Source organism: Saccostrea echinata, unplaced genomic scaffold, assembly GCF_033153115.1.
Source record: "Saccostrea echinata isolate AGI-Se365-2 ecotype Australia unplaced genomic scaffold, CSIRO_AGI_Sech_v1 ptg000037l, whole genome shotgun sequence".
Taxonomy (NCBI): domain Eukaryota; kingdom Metazoa; phylum Mollusca; class Bivalvia; order Ostreida; family Ostreidae; genus Saccostrea; species Saccostrea echinata.
The window spans coordinates 2628933-2650989 of NW_026889786.1; the positions used below are offsets into that span (position 1 = coordinate 2628933).

The following is a 22057-nucleotide window of genomic DNA, read 5'->3' on the forward strand; positions in this document are numbered from 1 at the left end:
ATCGCAGAAATTACCACCAGCCAGTATTTTCTGTAAAATACTTAACAAACATATAAATAGACACGCTCACAATAATAAATATTTTATACTTGAATGAAGTACATACCAATTATAATGTTTTCGTTCACTTCCTGAGTACCACCGCCTGATTGCATATGAATTATCGGAGGAAAGTTTGAGGCAATCGTATTACCTAAATAAATGAGAGTCAAGATGCTAAAATGTATAATAATCCATATCTATAACAATTATACGATTGTATTTATAATACATGTATGCAAAATACAATTAATTGTTTATACGAAATTTATTTTTTTCTTTTCTCATAAAGCATTTCTTATGTAATTTTATTCAGTGTAGTGTACAAGGTATTGTCAGATAAAGAGAATAAAACATCTAAAAAATTACCAAACATTACGAGGAGGGCAGCAAAAAATCTTTATATACTGAAACGCAAAAGAAACGCAACAAGCGGTAATCTACAAATATTTGAATTTTTTATCTAATGATTTTCAAAAATGAATATAGTAAGGTAAAACTCGATTATTAAACAGAGATTTGATCAAAATGTTAAATTATAATCTTTTATCTTTAGAAAGTAACACATGAATGTTAACCCCCCCCCCCCCCACCCCGGCCATTCAATTACAGCGTGCAAGACTGCCACTTACAACAGTTGCAGCTTGATTTCTACGATGCAGTAGGTTCATCAATCTCGAGATCCGAGCGAAAGAAATATTTTTTGCCATTTTTAAATGCCTGTTTTTCAGATGATGAGGTCGAATTTTCTCTAGCCAAGCGCAGCGTAGTAACCCTTGGACTTCCGGTCTAAGGACTAACATTCATGCTAATGATACGTAAGAGCCAGTTGAGGCGTGAAATTTGCATCTGCAACTCTCCATCACCTTTATTTTGAGATGATTTTCTAGCTAGAGCAATGGAAATGCGTACTTAAGTCATTTTTAGGAAGCCTTGGCATCGCTTACGGAAAAGAAAGGAGAAGTTATTTTTCGTAACAATGCTTCATTACTTATGATGAACAGATGCAAATTCCTAAAACCCCATATTATTGCCAAATATTTTCTTAAGCATGCAATTTTTTTATTTCTGTTAAGCGGACTCAAACTAAACTTCCGGTAATGGTATGAAAATCATTCAACCCTTAAATTACCGATATTTTCAAAGTTGAAGATGTCCTTACTTTTTAGATACCAAATTATATCCTATATATAATATTTCCCCCTAAAATAGGTTGTTGCGTTTCTTTTGCGTTTCAGTAAATTTACTTTCTTCATATTTTATCAATCAGAACACGCTGTCCAGTTTAAAACAAAAAGACTTTATGAAAAGAATTTTTATGCGCGTTTACAAATCAAAGTAAAACGCACAGACAATCAGTAAATTTGGCGAAATAATGTAAATGATGTAGGATATAAAGGAATAGAATTGAATGTTTATTTAAGGGAGCCGACTGGGGTTTTATTGTGTGAAAACTACTATAGAGAAACTCTTTAATTTTATACCATATGTACCTTACATTGACTTCAGTATACATACCAGAATTAGTGAAAATATACCGTCTGATTATTTTTTAGGGACCATCTCAAAATACAGGTACAATTACAATAGGATTATATAGGAAAATACCATTTTTTCGCACTTCTGAGCAGCTTATACAAATGCTACTATAGACTTTTTGCTCAAATTATATTATTTGATGGGTAATACTATATTGTACATTTTGTGCAAGAAACACAAAACTCTACCGTCTGGTTTCCAGAGGGGGCATCTCAAAATGTCAAAATTCATTATATTTTCCTGTTTTTATGGAGTACAACAAAACATGACAGATACCACAGATTGACATAAAAAATGATAAAAATGATTGTTAGATTCTCAATTTCCTATGTTAAAAGTTTCAAGAGCATGTATTTTATACTTTTTATTTTATGGCATAATTAATGACCCCGCTTCAAGAACTTCGGTTATTCATAACGTCAAAAACACACTATTACGATGTCTATCTACCCATCATTTGAAAAATCGTTTAAAAAATCAGTAATTTAAAAACTTAATTAGATATTTTAACCTGAGATTTCCTAAATTTGTTAATTTTTATAAATTATGTAAAAATAGTTGAATTAAAAGGGTAAATACGCTTTATTTCCCTATGCTGCGCGAAGTATTGCGCAATGAAAACCCCAGTCGGCCCCCTTAAATGAAAGAATAGTTCGGTCTCCTTCAAATACAAAATGATAAAATTAGATTGATAGCTAAGTTCATGACTATCATGATTCTATCATATATTATATATGTAAAGTCTAAACACACACATTTCGTAATAAGATTCGTCATATCTACAGAATTCATAAAAAAAAAATTGATGCAGCAAAGATTATTTACAATGCAAATGCATATAACAAATGTTTACAACTTTGACAAAGTTCTATGTAAACTTTGTTGTAACATTACATGGCAAAGCATGTTACAGCAAAGTATCTGTTTGTAAGGCTCATTATATCATTTACAATTGTATTTTAAAGGAACTTGGATTTAATTTTACAAGTGGTAATCCAACTTATACTCATTGTACCCTTTCTAAGGAGGAACTTTTTCAAAATTATACGTCAGTTTTGAATATTTTTCTCAAAAAAAAAAAAAAAAAAAAAAAAAAAAAAAAAAAAGATTGAATTTGACAAAAACATGTTCCATACCTACATGTATATTCGGTTTCTAAAATTTATTAAATTCTTAAAAACAGAGATACATTGCAGGTACTAATAAATGTTCTACAAAGCCAAAACCTTTCATTACTCCTCAAGAAAATATTAAAAGCAGGGAATTTAGAGATTTTTGTGCCTCAAATATCCGAGATGTAGATACTTATATACTGCAAGGAACTTAGAAAATCTGAAAGCACAAAATATTATCAAAATCAAGTGCATCTTTTTCAACCCTTTATACATCTATTGTCCACGATCAATTGACGACCAGACGCTTTGACATTAGACACCTGCTTTTTCAATAAAAGAAGTTTGAATACCTTACCATTGGTAGTATGTTATTTTTATTTTGTTAAAACAATTTAAAGATAGGTGCTTCGAGGTTGGTATTAAAATGATGCTTGAGCTTTTCAATGACAATATCTATTTGGATTTCGGAGTCTAGGTCTTCCAACTACTTTACGTGTACATAAATTTAACACAATTATTGGGCATTGAGTTGTTTGAGTAGTCATATATTATATATCATATCTTAGCGGTATTCATGAATTAGTGCATCGTTGTTCGCACCAAAAGCCGCTAAAACATGAAGCCCGCTTTTTCAAGTACACATACAGTAGTTGATAGGATTTCTCTGAGTACTAATTTTGCACCATTATCAGCAGATCTGCTTTTATATTAATATGAAGCAGAGATTATTCTAATACTTTTATATTAAAAACGAAGACTTTTGCTGTGGTCTTTAATTAGACAAGCTGTCACGGTAGCTCAGTCGGTCCGTGAGCGGAAGGTCGTGTGTTCGAATCACGGCCTCGACCGACCTCAGTCGGTTCAAAATAGGTAGCAACTGTTCCTTCGCCAAGCGCACGGCACTTTGTAGTGAACGTTGCGGGTCCGTCGGATAATACCTTAAAAACTGAGGCCCCATCTCACTGTAGGCACGGTAAGCGTTGGCACGATAAGGAACCCTCATTGTTCAATGGCCCTAAGTGCCGAGTAAAGCTCTAAATTTGAAGCCCTTCACCGGTATATGGTGACGTCTCTATATGAGAGAAAAATTTTCTAACGGGACGTAAAACAATATACAATCAATCAATCAATTCGACAACATAAATATTTTATGAATTAACACTGTTTATTTCCTTTTCTACTTTGAGTCAATATGCCCTATTCAAATCAAAATAAAAGGTACCATGCGGTTTGGCTCATCTGTTTTATATTTGGGTGTTTTTCTAGAGAAAGAAATTGATAGCAAACAGACACCTAATTTTAAGTAGAATTGTTGAATATAGAATCTATGAAGTTACCCGAAAGGCAGAAATTGAAAGTGAAACATCTAAAGTTCTGGGCACTTACAAGGGGTTATCAAAAAGTTCCTGGACTACCGCCATAAAATTAAAACCGTTTTACGTACAGATCTGTATATCAATGAGTTTTAACAAACACCACTTACGCTAACTTTCGATTCCTGCCTACATTTCACACCCATTTAATTCAATATAAATGGCAGTTTCTCCATTAAAACTAGATTGAATGCAAAAAGAGTTCATTGTTAATTAATTAATAATTTAAAAACCATTGTCAAAAACTTAATTCCTCTTATTTACGACTCTTTTCAAAAGGAGGGTTGAAAATTTAATCCATTGAAATCAGGCTTTAAAAATCATTGGAAATGGAAAAATGACCTATAAATCTTTCCGTATGTTTAACTTAAATAAAATTTAAAATAAAAGATTGATAAAAAACCATATTTTATTTATAATCTCATTTGAAATTTAAATAACCATTTTTGCAGCTTTTCGTCTGTAGACATATGACGTAACCCCCCCCCCCCCTCCCCGTAAAAGAACAAAAGCTTTGGTAGAAATTTGTGAAATAAAAATTCATAAAAACCATAAAAAGGAATTTTCGTTTCATCGGGGGGATGTTTTAAAAAATATATTCCGTTTTCCGTTGTTTTGTATAGTGAAAAAAGCAATTTTTACCAAAATTAAAGAGTCACCTTTCTTTGTTTTCCCAAAAAAGTTATTTTCTTGTGAAATTTCACATACAGTGTGCATGTCTATATAGATATGAAAAATCATTCAAATATATTAAATTTTGAAATTTGACTTGGAGGTAGGCGGCAGAACAATATTATCGTTCGAAGTTTTTTTTAGTTAGCATCATCTTTTGTATCTATAGAATAAACCATTAATCATTTTTTTTTTGGATAAATTATTAATGTTTTTGTAAGCAGTGGTATGCTCATGTGGCGCAACCTCGAACGTGACGTTCTTTTTCATACCTGAGTGTAACGAAAAAAACCTCTTGATATGAGCATTCATCATTCTAAATCCCCTTTAATCAAGCATGAGGTATGACACAATTGTTTCCTAACATTTGCAATTTTTAAATCATTCTGTGATTTCTACGAAATTTTATCGCAAATTTTATATGGAGTGTCCAAAAAATACAGGGCTTGAAAATGACGCCAAAAAAGGGGAGGAGTTTCTTTTTCCAACATTTTTTTTTATGTTTTGTCCCTGGAAAAAGTGGTATAGACTGAAAAATATTTAAACGGGTTACAGAGGTATAAAATGCATCCATAGTACTTGCTTTCCAATGCAAAAAAAAAGATTAAGAGAGATGAAAGATGTACAATAAATGGCAATTTGTAGTAAGGGTGTCAAAAGTCAGCCACGTCGAAAAGTGACGGTGATCATGTATGGTAGATATTGAACACTGTAAAGCAAAATATTCTGGCATAATCAAGTGAGGATATTTTCCTATGAATAGATCTATTTAAAATATTATATGCATTGAAAGCAGCTGTTCATAACATTGTAAAATCATATAAACAAGACTGGTTTAAGTCTAACTTAACTCCAGGGAATCTCATCAAGATAAGTGTATGAGGTAGAAGAATTAGACATTGAGAAACTATGACATTGTCGGACGGCCTGAAACTAAACGGCGACAGCGCCGGGTGGTCATATAGACTAATGTTGTTTTATGTTTCTTATAAGTTTTGTAAGCACAGACTACATAGTATTAATTTTATCGCTTCTTGATAACCCCTCGTATTGTGTCACCTGAAATCTCGAAGATTGGTTAACATCGTAATGCATTAGTATTGCGAACCAATATTTAAACGATGAATTTTCATTTTGGATGTTGTTGGTCGTATATCAGCACTTAACCGTGTCGAGAAATAAAACTGATGGTTTGTCGGCATGGCAAGGCGCTGTTGTACTACCAACGACATGAAAAATAATTATTTATTGCCTATATATGCATTCTCTACCCGTACCTTTCTCCCTAAATAAAAGTTACTCATCATAAAATTGGAACCTTTTAGAACTTATTAGGACCAGTGACGGAAAATCAAAACCCTTTTGACAATCTTGCGAAGAAAAAAAGTGCAAAAATTAATTTCAAACGATTTTCTTTTTTTTCCAACAATTTAATAGGATTATACTTTTCGACGAATTGAGCATGAACAGTGTTCAGTAAAGTGTTCCTTATGCATCGAAAGTATATGTAGTTTGTTTTTGTTTATATTATCTATAAAAATACTCGTAACGAATCAGTTCCATTCATGTATTTTGGCTTTTTTTCGTCTTAAAAAATATTAGTTTTGATTTAATTTGTCATAGGTTTTAATTCATAGATTGAATAAATATAGTAGAGGATTTTCAAAATAAATTAAACTATAATATTTTCAAGCTGTACATAGTTCACGATGAAAGAAATAAAAGTAGGAAGTAAAAAAAAAATCATGAAAACGTGTAACTGTACAGAACAAAACACTCATAGAATTGAAACACATGCAGGACTGTCGGAATTGATTAATTAAATGAAATTAAGGAAATCTTAGTTTCTTAATTTACTATTTACAGGACGGAAAATTGATGCAAAAATAATGTCTTTGATATTTATGTCCGGTCAGAGAGAGAGAGAGAGAGAGAGAGAGAGAGAGAGATCGAGATCTATTCTTTGACAACCTAACATAAGAGGGTGTGAAGTTATGAGAACTTGTTTTAATAAATAGGTTTTTACTGGTTACCACTTTGTGTCGTTTATATAAACTACATCTAAAGATAAACATGAGATGACTTTGTAAATAAGTAAGTCCTATTGTTAGCGGGGTATATTGAAAATATTCAGTGATGAGCTTACTTTAAATAGTTAGAGGTTAAAATCATTGCGCATATAAATACATGAATCAATCCCACCTTACAAATGAAAAGAAGTTTTGCAGTGTTTGCAATAAGAGTAGGTTTTGTATTATCTTGTAACACTTGAGTCTGATAAGGACAGTAGCCTACTCAAAAGATATTATTTTCTATTATTACATGTATTGTCATGTTTAGAATCATATGGAGTCATATTATGTACTGAAAATGAATTAAAATAGCTTTTAAAAGATATACATGCATTCTACCTGTATCTGTATATTCTCATTCATATACATTTTTTACATAATTATATAGGGTTACAAAGTTCAATTAATACATTCTTGAAAGGTAAGAGTACCTCACTTTATTAATTCTTTAAGAAATATTAAATATACAAAGCGCATCATTTCTTTATCTTTCCCCTTACTTTATTTCAAACTACCGCAATATCTTTCTCTTTTTAAAATGATAGCCCCTTTAATTGAAAAACACCTTTGTTATACGGGAATTCATGCATTTATATCTATTAGATAACTTATCACTCCTGTTACCAGGGGGTCTAGTAGATTCCATTGCCCCCTTTTAGGAAAATATTACCGCCCTTATCAGGTCTTGGTAATTTAATGAAAATGCAGTCTGTGATGAATATATTTCATTGAAAGTTGTAAAATTCAAGTTTTGTAAATCTGTTTTTGCTTTGAGTACAACAAAAATTTAGAGCATTTTTAAAAAATATGCTATCAAAGAATTCTTATAAGAAACTTTGCAAAATATATACACTAAGTACAAATTAACTTTATTTTCTTTGTGAAAGTGTAAAAAGTAGTTTATTGGTGTGCTTTGCTAACATTTAATATTTAAAACATTCATTGAAAACTGTTATTAAAGGTGTTATATTTTGCAATATATTTGTTAAAAGCAAAAAATGTATGCCAGATGGAGACTGAGAAAATTATATTCTGGAAGACTATATAAAATAAGTTTCTAAAGCGGGGAGGTCCAAGTCAAGTCTGGTCACATTCATATGGGTTAATGTAACCAATGTATTAAATGGAAAATTTAGAGTTATGCTGCATTTATATTTAAACTGAATGCTTACGATGGACATCGAATATCATACACCTATTTACTAGCTATGAAGGCAATAGCAAGTTTATTGTTCCCACTGGGACATATGACGCTCCAAAATCGCTTCAAAAGCTTATATATGTATGGAGAAAGTATGTTTTTGAACTAGCTACATATTGTTAGGTTCCTGGTCTGAAAAAAATTGAGATATACGATATAGAGCTACAGTGTCAACCATAAAACATTAGAGAACCCGTTTGATTTGATTTTGTTATTATTTATTGTACGATATATAAACGGTATAGTTATGCTTTTTATTATTCAATATCTCATAAGAAAACGATTAAATTAAGAAAAATATTTTGCTTACATTTTATGCTGAATAACTTCGAATTCTAATATAACACCTTTTGGATAAATAGAGAAAGCCGTAGTCAATTCAGTATGGAAATATTGTGCTAACAATTTATGCTCACCTGGCTTGATGCGTGCGCAATACGCGTATCTCGTCAGAATCAAGTATTTAAATAGAGATCATGGTAAATTTATATGAGCATGCAATAAAACAAATACATTTTATCTTATGAAACGTATTTATCATGCCATATGTCTGCCTCTTACATGCAGGATAAATTATGTTGACATAATTAACTTGCATGTTGACAATAATAAGTGATAAATATTATCATGTATGTAGACATAACTATCTTGCAATTGCCTGTTAACGTAATTTCTCTTGCACGTAAGTGTCAGAAATATGCCACTAAAGGCAATAGATCACAAAAATGAATGCATAAATTTTTTTATTAACCTGTCATTTATTTTAAAAAAAAGTGCTGTAAAATCCTATTTATTTTCATCAGTCATATGCATGTTTCAGCAAAACTTGTACTGCCCTTTGATTTTTTGCTGAATCCTATAACTTATTCTCAGAAGATTCTTTGTAAAAACACAACTTTTAATACAATTTTCTGTCAATCTCAAACTATTCATTTATTTGAAATAATTGCTAAATGACATTACAATATATGCAAAGCCAATCATCAAAAATGATTGTCTCCTAGACTAGGCAACGTGGTATCTTTTACTAAAGCTTATTCATGAGACCAAGAAAAAGAAAACACGTGCTGCTGGCTTCAAACCGACATGTATCGAGGACGTTATTTCAATTAACAGTAGTTACTTCCATTCATATGTCGTCTCGATATATATCCTAGTGAACTTGAAATAAAAGATACCACAGATTCTGACACACTTGTTTCTTAATTGGATATTTTATCAGAAAAAGACGTTATTGGTAATCTAACAACAAAATTTAATGGTAAACATAAAGACTTCAATTTGTCTATCGTCAACTTCCCTTACTTGAGTAGAAGTATACCCTTATCACCTGCATTATATCTCCCAGTTAATTCCATGCGTAAGAGTCTACTCTACGAACGAACCATTTTTACTTGTAAAAAAGGTTATGGTATCAAGATAGAATTTGCGAAAAGTTGATTTCAAACAAGATTTTAGAAACTAATTTATCATAGACTTGTATGCTATTAGCCTGCCTCGTTCCAATAACTGGTTGTACAAAGCACGTGCTCTTGCATGTCGAATCAAACACAAGACAAAAGCCCCTTATTCGGATGTTAAATGGTATGCTGCTACATAAAAAGGGGGAGTTGACAATAGGATTATAGAAGTTATCACGGTATCATACAGTAGTTGTTTGGTCATTAATGCTTTTCTCTAGTAAAACATCTAAATATACAGCAGATGTGTAAATGTCAGAATCGTGAGGTCTTTTTTTTTTAGTTAAGTGGGATATATCAATCAAGGTACATGAATGAAAATAATCAATCAATTGTCAATTGTTAATTGATAAATCGTCATCTATATTTAAAAGGCAACAGTAGCAGAGAGCAAGAAAATTCTATCATGTAGAAGTTTTTGAATAATTTCTCTTCATAAAAATTTTAAAAAAGCTCTGATAATAATTAAGAAGTTAAAAATTAACACTTCAAGGATGAAATTTTATTTGAAAATGAGTATTTCTCATCGTGAATGGTTTTCAGAGAAAGGTTATCAAAATATATCAAGTAAACTGGATTAGTTGACAGAATGAAAAGAAACTTCCAAATATTTGTCGACACCGATACATGGTTCCCTAACAATGCTGTTATCAGCAGTCAGTCCAAAGCATCTGCCTGGTCTGTGGAGGAGTGTGACTGACATCTAAGAGAACTAATATTGTTTGAAGGACAGATGTTATTAGTGAGTCTTCCATATACGGCAGAGAGAATTCGGATTAGCTACCCTACTTCACACTGAATGTAACCCTTTTGTCCTTCACACAATACAAATGCTTGCCCTTAAAGACACGTTTTACGAGGGTCGTTAAAAATTCCATGGACTTGTTGCATAGAAAAAGTATTTGACAACATATTCATGCACAAAGTCACAAATAATATTAAAGAATCTTTACTGATATGGTCATCAAAATTCCACACCAAAATTCTGTAAATTGATCTCAATTTTGGGTGATTTGACAGGACATATCACGAAGTCACGGTGCAGTAAAATCTTCAACATCACGGTCACGTCTAAATTCCTGTTTGCTATTTGGAGACAGATGTAGGAAATACCCTGGTTTACTACACATTTCATCAAGCATATTTTGGAGCATTACGAATAACTTGATAAAAGTGCGCTGCTCCGTCAAATCACGAGACATTTTGTAGACGTTTTCATAGGAATTGTATAGGAGAAAAATCACTGTTTCTATTAGTACTTCAAATATAATATCAGAAATTGAAATACATTATAATAGAACAATAAAAAGATACCTTTGAGAAAATTGTCAAATGATATTGCGAAATATAGAAATTAAATGAGTAATAATTTGGATTCCTCACGTTTGTTTTTCCAAATTTTAGTCATGCTCCATACATCACTATCAGTTATATCAAAACGACATTATTTCTAGGAGAAATTATTCAAAACACAAATTTAAAAAAATATATATTTTTATTTTTAAGAGATATGTTTCTGTGAAATTTCTTTACTATTTGACGTCCGTAAGAGTATATAAAAGTATAGTCCGCGTAATTTATGAACGACCCTCGTAGATTTATTTAAATCTTTGGCGTACACATATTTAAGTTCTATCAAAAAAATATTATAAGGTAAATGTGATTGTTCAAAAGCATTAAGAATTTGAATGGAAAAATACAAAGAAATATAATTTACCTGAATAAGTGCTCCCGTAATGTGTGGGTTTCACCGATGTCGTTGTACTTGAGATATTACAATTACTCGATGTGGAAGACTGAAGTTGTGCCTATTTAATCAAAGCTTTCTGTCTGGTTACAACGTTCAAAAATACCTTTCAATATATGAGGGAATTCTTTTATATTCCATTTGAACAGCTTCATTAGTACTTAAATTTCTTAAATTGCAACTACCTTATAAATTGCAAGACTTAAACACTTGTACAATCAAACCATAGGTAATAATACTCACTACCTATCTCTAATATAAAGACATGTTTCAATTCTTGTAAATTTCATTTTTAACAACCGTTCCTGCAGCTTCAGATACGACCCTAAAACGTGCTACTACACCTCAGAAACGAACCGTACCGTTCCGTGCAAGAAGCGTACCGTACCGTGCAAGAAGCGTACCGTACCGCGCACAAAGCGAACCGTACCGTACACAAAACGAACCGTACCGTGCAAGAAGCGTACCGTACCGTGCACAAAGCGAAACGTACCGTTCACAAAGCGTACCGTTCCGTGCAAGAAGCGTACCGTACCGTGCACAAAGCGAACCGTACCGTTCATGAATAATTTTTTAAATAATTATGCAAGCCACGCCCCGAAAGCATTCCGAATCTTGCAATGACCACAGTAAGTAATTTTCTTTTTTATTTCTTTCGACACAGCGCCCGTTAAAGAAGAACGGAAATAATCCTAGAGATTCAAAATATTATTATAAAGTACCATACATCTGGACTTATATCTGTTAATATAAGGAAACTACTCAAAACTAGTTACGACTTCAAAACAACTCGACAGAGTATGAGGCGATTCTTTATTCGCTATGCATGATCGGGTTGTGCTTGACTAACATTTTTTTTTTCATATTAAATGCAGCATCGTAATATTTTCGTGTACAATTTATAATAAATAAAAGTGAATTAAATACTTTATCTTTTATTTCTATAGCTTTTATCTACCCTATTCTTGTCGCTATGAACGTTCTCGGAAACCAAGACACATTGAAACATGCATTAGGATTCTGTGCTATTTTCAGAAACCAAGCCCTTAAAATCATTTTTTTTATTCATGTAAGTAATAGTTTTAGGGAGATATGATTACAGATTTAGCAACAGCAACAATAACAAAATTTCAACAACAAAAAAAAATTACGAACTAAATTGTCAATTTGAAAGCGGTCATGTTAAAATGTAAACGCCTCTCGATCACTAGAAAAAAATAAATAAAGGCGATGTATATATAAATAATTTGTGTTGGTTTACACTCTTCTGACCAACTCAAGATGTTATTGCCAATATAACATACTGTCAAAAAGTTTGATCGCCACATTTTCGCATGGAATTTTCAGTTTAATACACGTAATCAAAAAAAAAAAAAAAAAATCATAGGCCTATATGTCAGAATTAATTTTTATTTAAAGCATTTTCCCATTTCATTTGCTTTACTCACTGAAACCTGCAGGTAAAATGTGTTACCTGGAATTTACACATAAAGCCCAGTTTAATATTTAAAAAAAAAAAGCTTCGTCCGTGCATGCGTGTTCAAGTTTTTTTTAAGAAACACGGTACATTTCTTGCCATAGTCTCGTTATCTAGACTGACGTCTTTCTATACTTTCGTTATTTACTCTAAAACATTTGAAAATTTCGATCAAGTATTGTCTTCACACGTGCACAGGTAAAAACTTGAGCTGTGTATATTGAACAGTATCTAATCCCGTTAGTCCAGATATGCCTACACTCACACGTGTATCAACAGTTTGCTGTCTCTTAAACAGTAAGTCTAAAACAATGAACCAGTTTTAATCAGCATATATAAACAGAATTTCATGTGCAGTCAGCTTTTCTTCTAGATCTTCAATAAAAAAGTTTGAGTTTGACAAGGAAACAAATGGGGGGGGGGGTAGCACCCGACATGGGCATATTATTCATTTTCAAAGTTTTTGAGGACATGCATGGCTTCATATTATTTATTTTCAAGGTAATTGAAAACGGACTATTTATTTCTAACATTTTGACAATATTTATTTCGGAAATCTGTCTTTGCAGTCAGTATACATGTATATTATATACATTTATACATTGTAGATGGAATTGTAGCTGTCTTAACCGTTTTCTTGATTGTAACTTCCCTTCAAAGAGCGTTTGTACACATATATGGAAAATTTATGTAAAAAGGAAAACAATTACGCGCACAAAAATAGAGTAATGTTTTGCACTAACTGTGTGCACTTCTACCGATTTCATTTCAATGTATTTTTCCTAGCGAGCCAAACACCGAAGAAGTCTATGTAAAAAAATTATAATTCCCCGCAAATAAAAATAATAACTTTTTTTATTGTTTGTTTGATCATTTGGTCAAGAGAAAAAAAATTGTTTGTTTGTTTTTTTAAATGAAGCAACAGAGACAAGAACGTAAAAAGAATGGTAGACGAAAAGAAAACATGAGGGATTTATAAAATCAGTCTCATTTGTTTAAAAGTGTGATAAGTGAATATTTAAAATAATAATTATATTCAATTAGGAAAATTTAAAGGGAAAAAAGCATATGTACGCTTATTCTTAAAAAAAATACAGAAAGGCCTTTTATGGCGACGCAACCAAAATATTTTTTTTTTCATCCTTGTTATACAGTCTTTGTTGATATGTTCGATTTATTTCCGAGTTACTGAACCACAAGGCGATGGTGTACAAAATAAGATAATAAATAGACAACTAAAATTATTTTATTTTAAAAATTGAAAGTAGTTCATACAGAAAGTAAATTAAAAAAAGATAGAGTTATTAAGACGACTAGTTACGTGTAATAACAAAATGCACCTGTAAAAAGGAAATATTTATAACAGTTTAAACTTAAAAACAACTTATTAAGAAATGCTTGCTACATCGTCCTTCCATTTATATAAAATAAAGAAATTATAATAAGAAATAAACGACCTTATGAAGTAGCCAATCATAAACTGAAGCATACAGGCTCCGCCTACTTAATTTACATACCGTTCACCAAAGCGTACCGTTCACAAAACGAACCGTTCCGTGCAAGAAGCGTACCGTACCGTGCACAAAGCGAACCGTACCGTACACAAAACGAACCGTACCGTGCAAGAAGCGTACCGTACCGTGCACAAAGCGAACCGTATCGTTCACAAAGCGTACCGTTCCGTGCAAGAAGCGTACCGTACCGTACACAAAACGAAACGAACCGAACCGTGCAAGTGGTGTAGTAGCACGTTTTAGGGTCTGTAGTTATTTTTTTGTGATCGTTATATATGAAAACAGAATATGTCAAGTTTAACTTTGTTTCTTCATATTATGAATTCAGATTGCAATAAATCTAGAGAGTAATGACATTTTGAACCTGTAAAAAAGCTGTAATAGACACAGTTGAAGTTAGACTTGGAGAACCATTGTCATGCGCAGTAACCTCTAGTTCCAGTCTTCCATTAGGGATCAAGGATAACTGGTCACGTGTCAGAGGGTTAACGATCCGGATAGACCCAGTAGTACTGTTAATGGTAAAATGTCTGTCTAAGGTGTCTGGTCGGGGAAGAAGGGTGTAGGTAATCAAACTGTTAGCTGTGCGAGGTTCATCGTAATCAACTGCCTAAAATTATAATAAATCATAGCAAGTGAGCTTACTGTTTACATTAGTCAGGTAACTACATATCTTCAAAGAAATATAATTATGTTTAAGTTACAGGAAATATTTGCTTCAAATATGGATTTCAATATTAAACTTTGTCGTATAAAATTCCGGATCCGCCTTTTTGCATTTTTGCTTGTAATATTTTAGCTTTTGAAGAGTTTATTAAAGACAATACATTTGACAATAACATAAGTAAGCAGTAGCAATAAACAGCTGTCAAAGTCAAAGCTGTTCATGGCGGCATTCCATCGTAACATGTTGCGAGACGAATGAAAAGAACAAACTTTAAATACTCATTATCCTTGTTCTAGTGCATATAAACCCTGAGATATCTGTACACATTTCATGTTCACTTAGATTATTCATGGACAGAGAAACACAATAAAACTACACGTCGCCCCTGATGCGCAGTGGTTAAAGCGTGTGTTTTACATCTAGAATCGCTGAGTAAAAGGAGTTGCTATTTACGTCACGGGTTTGAATCACACTGTGGGACGTAAAGACCGGTCCTTCGATAAGATGAGACTGTTAAAATCGAGATCTTGTGTTGCAGAAGGTGATGGTGTACAAAATTAAAGAATCCCTCACCTCAAAGGTCCTGATTGGCGAGTACAGGTCTAAATTTGCAACACTCTACCGGCATTGTGGTGTCTCAATATAAAAGTTCTCGATGGAACGTTAAACAGGCAAACATGAAAATGAAATGATACCCCCTTCCTTAACATTTTGCAGAGGTAAAAATATATGGATAAAAGGTTAAATAATTCATTGCTCTTTTGCCATACCATTTTGAGTTGTAAGAATCTGTCGATATACCAAAATTATTGATCATATGACCTACATGTACAGTGAAGTTATTCATTCCTGATATTAATGAAGAATTTTCCGTAATCCCAAATTCATATTTTGGCTGTAAAAACATCGGACTGTTATCGTTTACATCCATGAGTGTTATTTTTACAGGAGCAGACGACACCTTTCCTCCACCATCTCTTGCTTCAACCGACATTTGATAAACTATCTGTCTTTCCCTGTCCAAGCAACTGTTGTTACATGCCACTGATATTTCTCCAGTCTTAGAGTTGATGCTGAACCAAGAATTAACATAAAATTGTTCTCATGTTTGGTGAAATATGTTAAAAAAACTACTGCATAGGGGTTGAGTGCTAATTATGTGCCATCAATCATTATTTCTAAGCTAAAAATTAACAAACTTAATTTAATAAAAACAAATTTACTACAATAAATAATTAGAGGCCATGGCATACATTTTGTAAACAAGTTAATTTTTTTTAAATTTTAGCAGTATAAAGAAATTCACTTTTAGAAGGAGACCCACTTCCACCCAACCCAGGATTGAACTCTCGACCTACAGAAAATGTCTCCTAGCAATAAGGGAACAGTGTGCTAGACCGCTCGGCCATCTAGGCAAGTTAAAAACTTGCTTTCGACGCCGATGGAATTCTTGCAGCGCTGCCCTACACTACACGGTCATTGAGAATGGAAGTGAGATATAGTAATTTCAACATTAGGTTTATTAGAGGATCGTTATCGATACACATTGTAATGAAATTAACTGTTCCTGTATTGCTAGGAGACAGATTCCGTAGGTCGAGAGTTCAACCCCGGGTTTGGGCGAAAGTGGGTATCCTTTAAAAAGTGAATTTCTTTGTGCTCTCTATATTCATATTTCTTCACTTAGGGCAGTTATGTTATTTTAAGAGCTGTTGTAAAATGTGCTTTATAAATAAAATTAATTTTATTACAATGTGTATCGGTAACAATCCTCTAATAAAACTAATGTCTATAACTGTGTCTCACTTTTATTCTCAATGACTTTGTAGTGTAGGGAAGGGCCGCGGGAATTCCATCGGCGTCTCAATCAATTTGTTTTAACTTGCCTAGATGGTCGAGCGGTCTAGCGCACAACAATACATGGGAGAATGCTAAAAAAAAAAAATAGAAATTAATTGTCCTCCAGAAATCATCAATATTTCCTAGGTATGATCAATAATTTGATTAAACATCTCTCTATAGTGTCTATAGAAAACTCTACCTGTTGCTTCCTTGCAGATGGTATGTGATTTCGGAATATTTCCCAGAATCGGCATCAGTTGCCTGTCAATTAACAAGTCCTTTTTAAGTAAAACATGATTGAAAAGTAATTTACAATGACGTTACACGTTTAATTGTATACATCTATAAAGCATGTGATTTTCCCTTCCATTTTACCCTCCCAAAAGAATAACTTAATTTTAATTGAATCATTTAGAGCAGATAGTTAAGATTTTTTCTTGAAATCTTCTTATTCAGAATATGTTTTAGATATTTTTCGGAAAACTTTGTTGAACGTTGAATTCATTGAACATAAATTTTACCAAAATCTACATTTGTTGCAAACTCAACCATATACAGCATTTTCGACCACATTTTCCTGGAATTTTTTGCTATTTTTGAAAAAATAGCATAGAGATTTAAAAAAAGTATATCGCATTCGTTACATTGTAATAATAATTTTAATATATGTACTTAGGTATTTAGAACTTACCTTTATCTCTGTGACTGTTGTGTTGAAAGAGCTGTTTTCAGGAAGAGTGAAGTTTTCCAATGTGTTTTTGAAGATAGGATCGTTATCGTTGGTGTCGTTGATTGTAACGTGTACGGTACAGACACTGAACATACTTGAATCTTTCTTGTCCTCTGCCTTTATCTTAGTTATGAATCAACAATATGTATATTATCAAACTAAAACTATGTTGTTTTCATGTGTTTAACTTAATAATTATCTAAGGTAAAGGAGAAAAAAAAAACCCAAATGATGCATGTATATTTACTAGAGTATTCAAGGAACGCTTGTGTCTCCTTCTTTATAACATTATTAAATAAATAAATAATTTTTATAATGGTCAGCTATTTATTTGTTACAAGCATCTAAGATCATGTCTGTGTCTTAAAAATCCACGGATGGAAAGACTATCATAGAATCAGAATTATGCCCCCCCCCCTCAAGCTTAAATGACTAACAAATTATCTAAAATAACCATTTATCACTTTATAATGTGCTTTATCCAACAATTTTCCAAAAGAGATTTCAGCCTTTCTTCACTGTATTGTCAGTCTACAACCACCCATTTTGGTATACCGTTCTTGATTTATCTTCGTGATATTTAAATTTCAGTTTGTGTGGTAATTCTATATCAAGTATTTTCAAATTAAAGTGCAGTGTTATAAGATCATAAACATAAGATAAAATTGCTAATTATCAAAGCCTTGTCGCTAAATATTAAAAAGACGTTAGTTAAATTAACTATCGGAGTGACCAGCATATTTTACAAAGTATGTCAAAGGATTTGTAATGCTGGTCTTTTTCATTATATTTTATTACAAACTGTGCACATGCTAAATATAATAAACATACCTCTAATTTGTTCAAAAGAAATATGCTGTTTAGCGGCATATTAATATATATAATAAAATAAATCATTGAATTTTTTGAAAAATACATCAAGTTCAAGGGTCAAGAGGTCGGTAAGTTACAAAAAGCCATAGTGTCAAGCAATACGCGTGCAAAATATCAAATGCATACCTGTTACTGATTTCAAGGTATAATGTGTGACATACAGACAGACAGACAGACAAATCCTGATGAATTAGATAAAGTAAGTTTAAAATACTTACTATTAAATCAATTATTGAGTGTTTTTCATAATCAAACGTAAAGTTATTCGTCAAACGAAGCAGGAAAGTCCCCTCAGAGGACACCAAACTAGGTGAAGCCACAATATCATTGAATTGTATATTACTGTCGTTCGTATAAACGTGGAGTTTGATATCATTGCTTCCCATCTGTAATTAAAGAAAAAAAAATAATTTTGTGTTACACGTCCCTGAAGTAGTCAAAATATAGTAGGCTTGTGCAGCAAGAGGATGTTTTCTGTACAACATACAGTAAAAAGCCCGACTCCAAATTTTGCCCAGAATTTAGATGCCTCATTATTCGAATTTCTCTCCTAAGTGATTTTAAATACATGTATAATGTCTGATCTTTAAAAACATAAGGTAAAATCTATTATTAAACCATGGGGCTAAAATATTTAGTAAATCATGTATTTTAAAATATATACACTTTGATGTTTTCTCTATCTGATTAATTTCTGGATATAACACGCTATTTGATTGGATAGAAAATTATCGTACAACTTCCTTGTCTAAGTCGCAATGGCTTAGGTGGAATCAATCCATCTGACGTTACATTTAAAATATTTTTTTTTTCAATTTGAAGACATTCGATGAATAACTGTGAATTTTTACACTGCATGATAGAAAATTAAATTATAAGAAATAAAATTTAAAAAACTACATAAGTTACACTTGTATAACCTTGGTTGGAACAGTTTTTGTTTTTTGTTTTATTATCTGCTTTGCCGTTTATAAAGTGTAAACTGTACCGGCCAGGTAATACAGTATAACTTGGGTAGCTATGAAATTCATTCATTACAAAGAGTGTATAGAAAAAATCCTGGCTTACAGAGGAAAATCAGTTTGTACCGTAAATACCCATATTTGTGTTGTGACGTGGCAGAAAATTTTCCTATCGATTCGTTCTTAATGGCATCAAAGATACGTATATATACCGACTTTAAGATTCTTTTCATATTAAACCAACAGTAAAAACAATATGTTTGAAAAAAAATGGTGGGGTAGCCCCACTGCACCCCCTTACGCTACGTGACTACATGCATTTACATGTGACGATAAAAATATTGGCAAAGTGTAGTTACTTATATCGATAGAAATTTGTAGATAATGGTAAATTGCCTATATATTTTCCAAATCTTGTGCAGAAATATAGCTTGCATATACTTAATAGATTTCATTAAAAATCATTTCATAAAGAAAATAATTTACTTTGATCATGCATTAAAAAAGAAACTTTAAAAAAAATTCTCATTATCCCTTTTTTATTACCTGGTCAATATCTTTAACATAAAGTCCATCCCCAGATATTGTTATGGGGATATCCGTCACGTTTTCTTTTACAGAGCCATAATAAGTTGATTGATTAAATATTGGTATGTTGTCATTGACATCTTCTATGGTGATGGTGAATGGTTTAACTGTCTCTGTCAGATTGGTGGGTTTACCTATAACCTCTGAGGCCTAAAAAAAAATATTAACCAGTATTTTCACTATACTGAGGAGAAATTTTGATATTTAGTCTTTTAATATGTGAACTACATACTTACTTTCACATTTACGGTGCAGACTCCACGTAATTGTTTTATAGGTCCATCATCTCTGTCCATTGTCTTGTTAATTGTGATATTACCAGTATTTCGATCCACAGAAAGAAATTGTGAGCAACTTTCTGTACCTGGGATATCAGCAGATAAATTTACACTTTTTTTTCATTTATGGTGCCATAAACCATATAAGAAGAAATTTTAGCTAGGTTTCAATTAAGCGTTTTAAGCTTAAAATTTATTCAACATTAGAATTTACCTGTATTTTTCTTTGCACCATTAAATCGCTAGAATTATTTCTCGATAAAATTATATACTGATTTTTTAAGAACATGCATATCCCTAAATTTGCGTCTCGCTAAAAATTCTACTTATACATTATTATTAAAGCTTATTTGATACCGAACGTTCACTTATTTAAAGAATGAAATGTTTTGTTCATGCGAGAAATAATGGTTACAATTATTGTCAAAAAGTATAACCCGTGTAAGTGGATTCTGTAAAAATAATTTCTGCAATGGTTAGAATCGTGTTTCCGCATTAACAAAGGCAAACATCTTTTTGTTTATTATGTCTTTATAAATAAACAAACAATGTAATGTTCGTGAATAAAATTTAGTATAATTAATATGTTTATTACGGTATGTTTAATTAATGGGAGGGCCCTTTGTTAAAGAAATCTTTCTTACAGATGGCATTGAAAAAATGTGTCTGACTATTTCACAGTCCATAGATTGTTTAAGAGAAGTGGTTTTCATAAGAAATAAAAGGAGAACATATTCAGTAGATGTTTATATTATGCTATTGTCGAACATTGATGTTTAATAATGATTTAGAGAAATTTAAGTTGTGTGACTTTTCAATACCTGAAGAAAAACTGTATGTTATATTATTTGGTATACCAGTGTCCCCATCAACAGCCAAAACTCTGAAAATAGTTGTCCCCTTAAAGATAAAAAAAAAAAAAGAAAGATTATCATCAATTGTTTAAGAGTCGAACAATTCTACAGCTTGTCAAGGAGATCTTTAGGACTTAAATTAATGTAACACTTAATTTTGAATTATTATCAATGAACTCTTTCTGAGAATGATAGGCTTGTCCACATGAAAATATACTAGTAATTCTATCAGCATAACTTTTAGCAAAATTCCTCCTTGGTTGCAATAATGGTTGCACATTTTTTTTATGTCCATGTTGATAAAAAAAAATACCTGATGGTTTGAATTTTAAAAGATTTACCACAGAATGGTTTTCTTTAATTGTTGTCATGTATGGTAATCCCTGGAAAATGGGTGGTGTGTCCTGAACATCTAATATAGTAATCAATAAGTCTGCCGTACTGGTAAGTGAAGGATTTCCGCCATCCTAACGAAGATACACTAAAATGTTTATCGTGTTTCAATAAAGATTCCTTAGGTAACCAATATTAAATACCATGTTTCCCTTTATCTCTGGATGGAAGATTTGATTGATTTCATGTTGTTTAACGTCCAATTCGAGAAATGTTTACTCATATAGATACATTCTATGGATAGAAGCCAAGACCAATAACAGAAAACGATGAAAAATTATACGTAAACGAGAAATTCATCATTCTGTCCAAGCAAATGCATGTAATGTCATCCAGACACAATTACAAAATTTATTAGATGTGAAAAACATGAATACTTTTTGCTCTATGATTTTAAAAATGGAAAGAAATGACATTTCATTGCTACTTTTTACGTATTACAATCAGTTATGAATACTTTTGTCAATTTTGGCGGAAAACAGTTTCCACTAATTCATAACAACACTAAATGAATTACACATAAAAGCTTAATAAGAATATTATAAATTGAGCGAAATCAAATCTACGCTAACTTTTACATAAATAAATTTTCTCCAAATATACGACACGAAGAATCAAATCATTTTCAGTATGTTTAATATTCCGTGTTTTTGTGTGTAGC

The 22057-nt window shown here is 31.8% G+C and overlaps 1 protein-coding gene across 1 annotated transcript in view; it reads right to left on the reverse strand.

Moving 5' to 3' along the window:
- Positions 1 to 10435: 10435 nt before the first annotated feature.
- The window catches only part of LOC133200099 (cadherin EGF LAG seven-pass G-type receptor 2-like), a 34077-nt gene continuing 22455 nt past the window's right edge, over positions 10436 to 22057 (reverse strand). Inside the window, exons 9-18 of the mRNA XM_061335835.1 lie at positions 21345 to 21470; positions 20918 to 21049; positions 19830 to 20021; positions 18540 to 18707; positions 17410 to 17571; positions 16918 to 16979; positions 15703 to 15949; positions 14574 to 14819; positions 11189 to 11279; positions 10436 to 10557 (exon numbers count right to left, since the gene is read on the reverse strand). Coding sequence (XP_061191819.1) covers positions 10436 to 10557; positions 11189 to 11279; positions 14574 to 14819; positions 15703 to 15949; positions 16918 to 16979; positions 17410 to 17571; positions 18540 to 18707; positions 19830 to 20021; positions 20918 to 21049; positions 21345 to 21470 — 1548 coding nt within the window. The remainder of the gene's footprint in view (positions 10558 to 11188; positions 11280 to 14573; positions 14820 to 15702; positions 15950 to 16917; positions 16980 to 17409; positions 17572 to 18539; positions 18708 to 19829; positions 20022 to 20917; positions 21050 to 21344; positions 21471 to 22057) is intronic.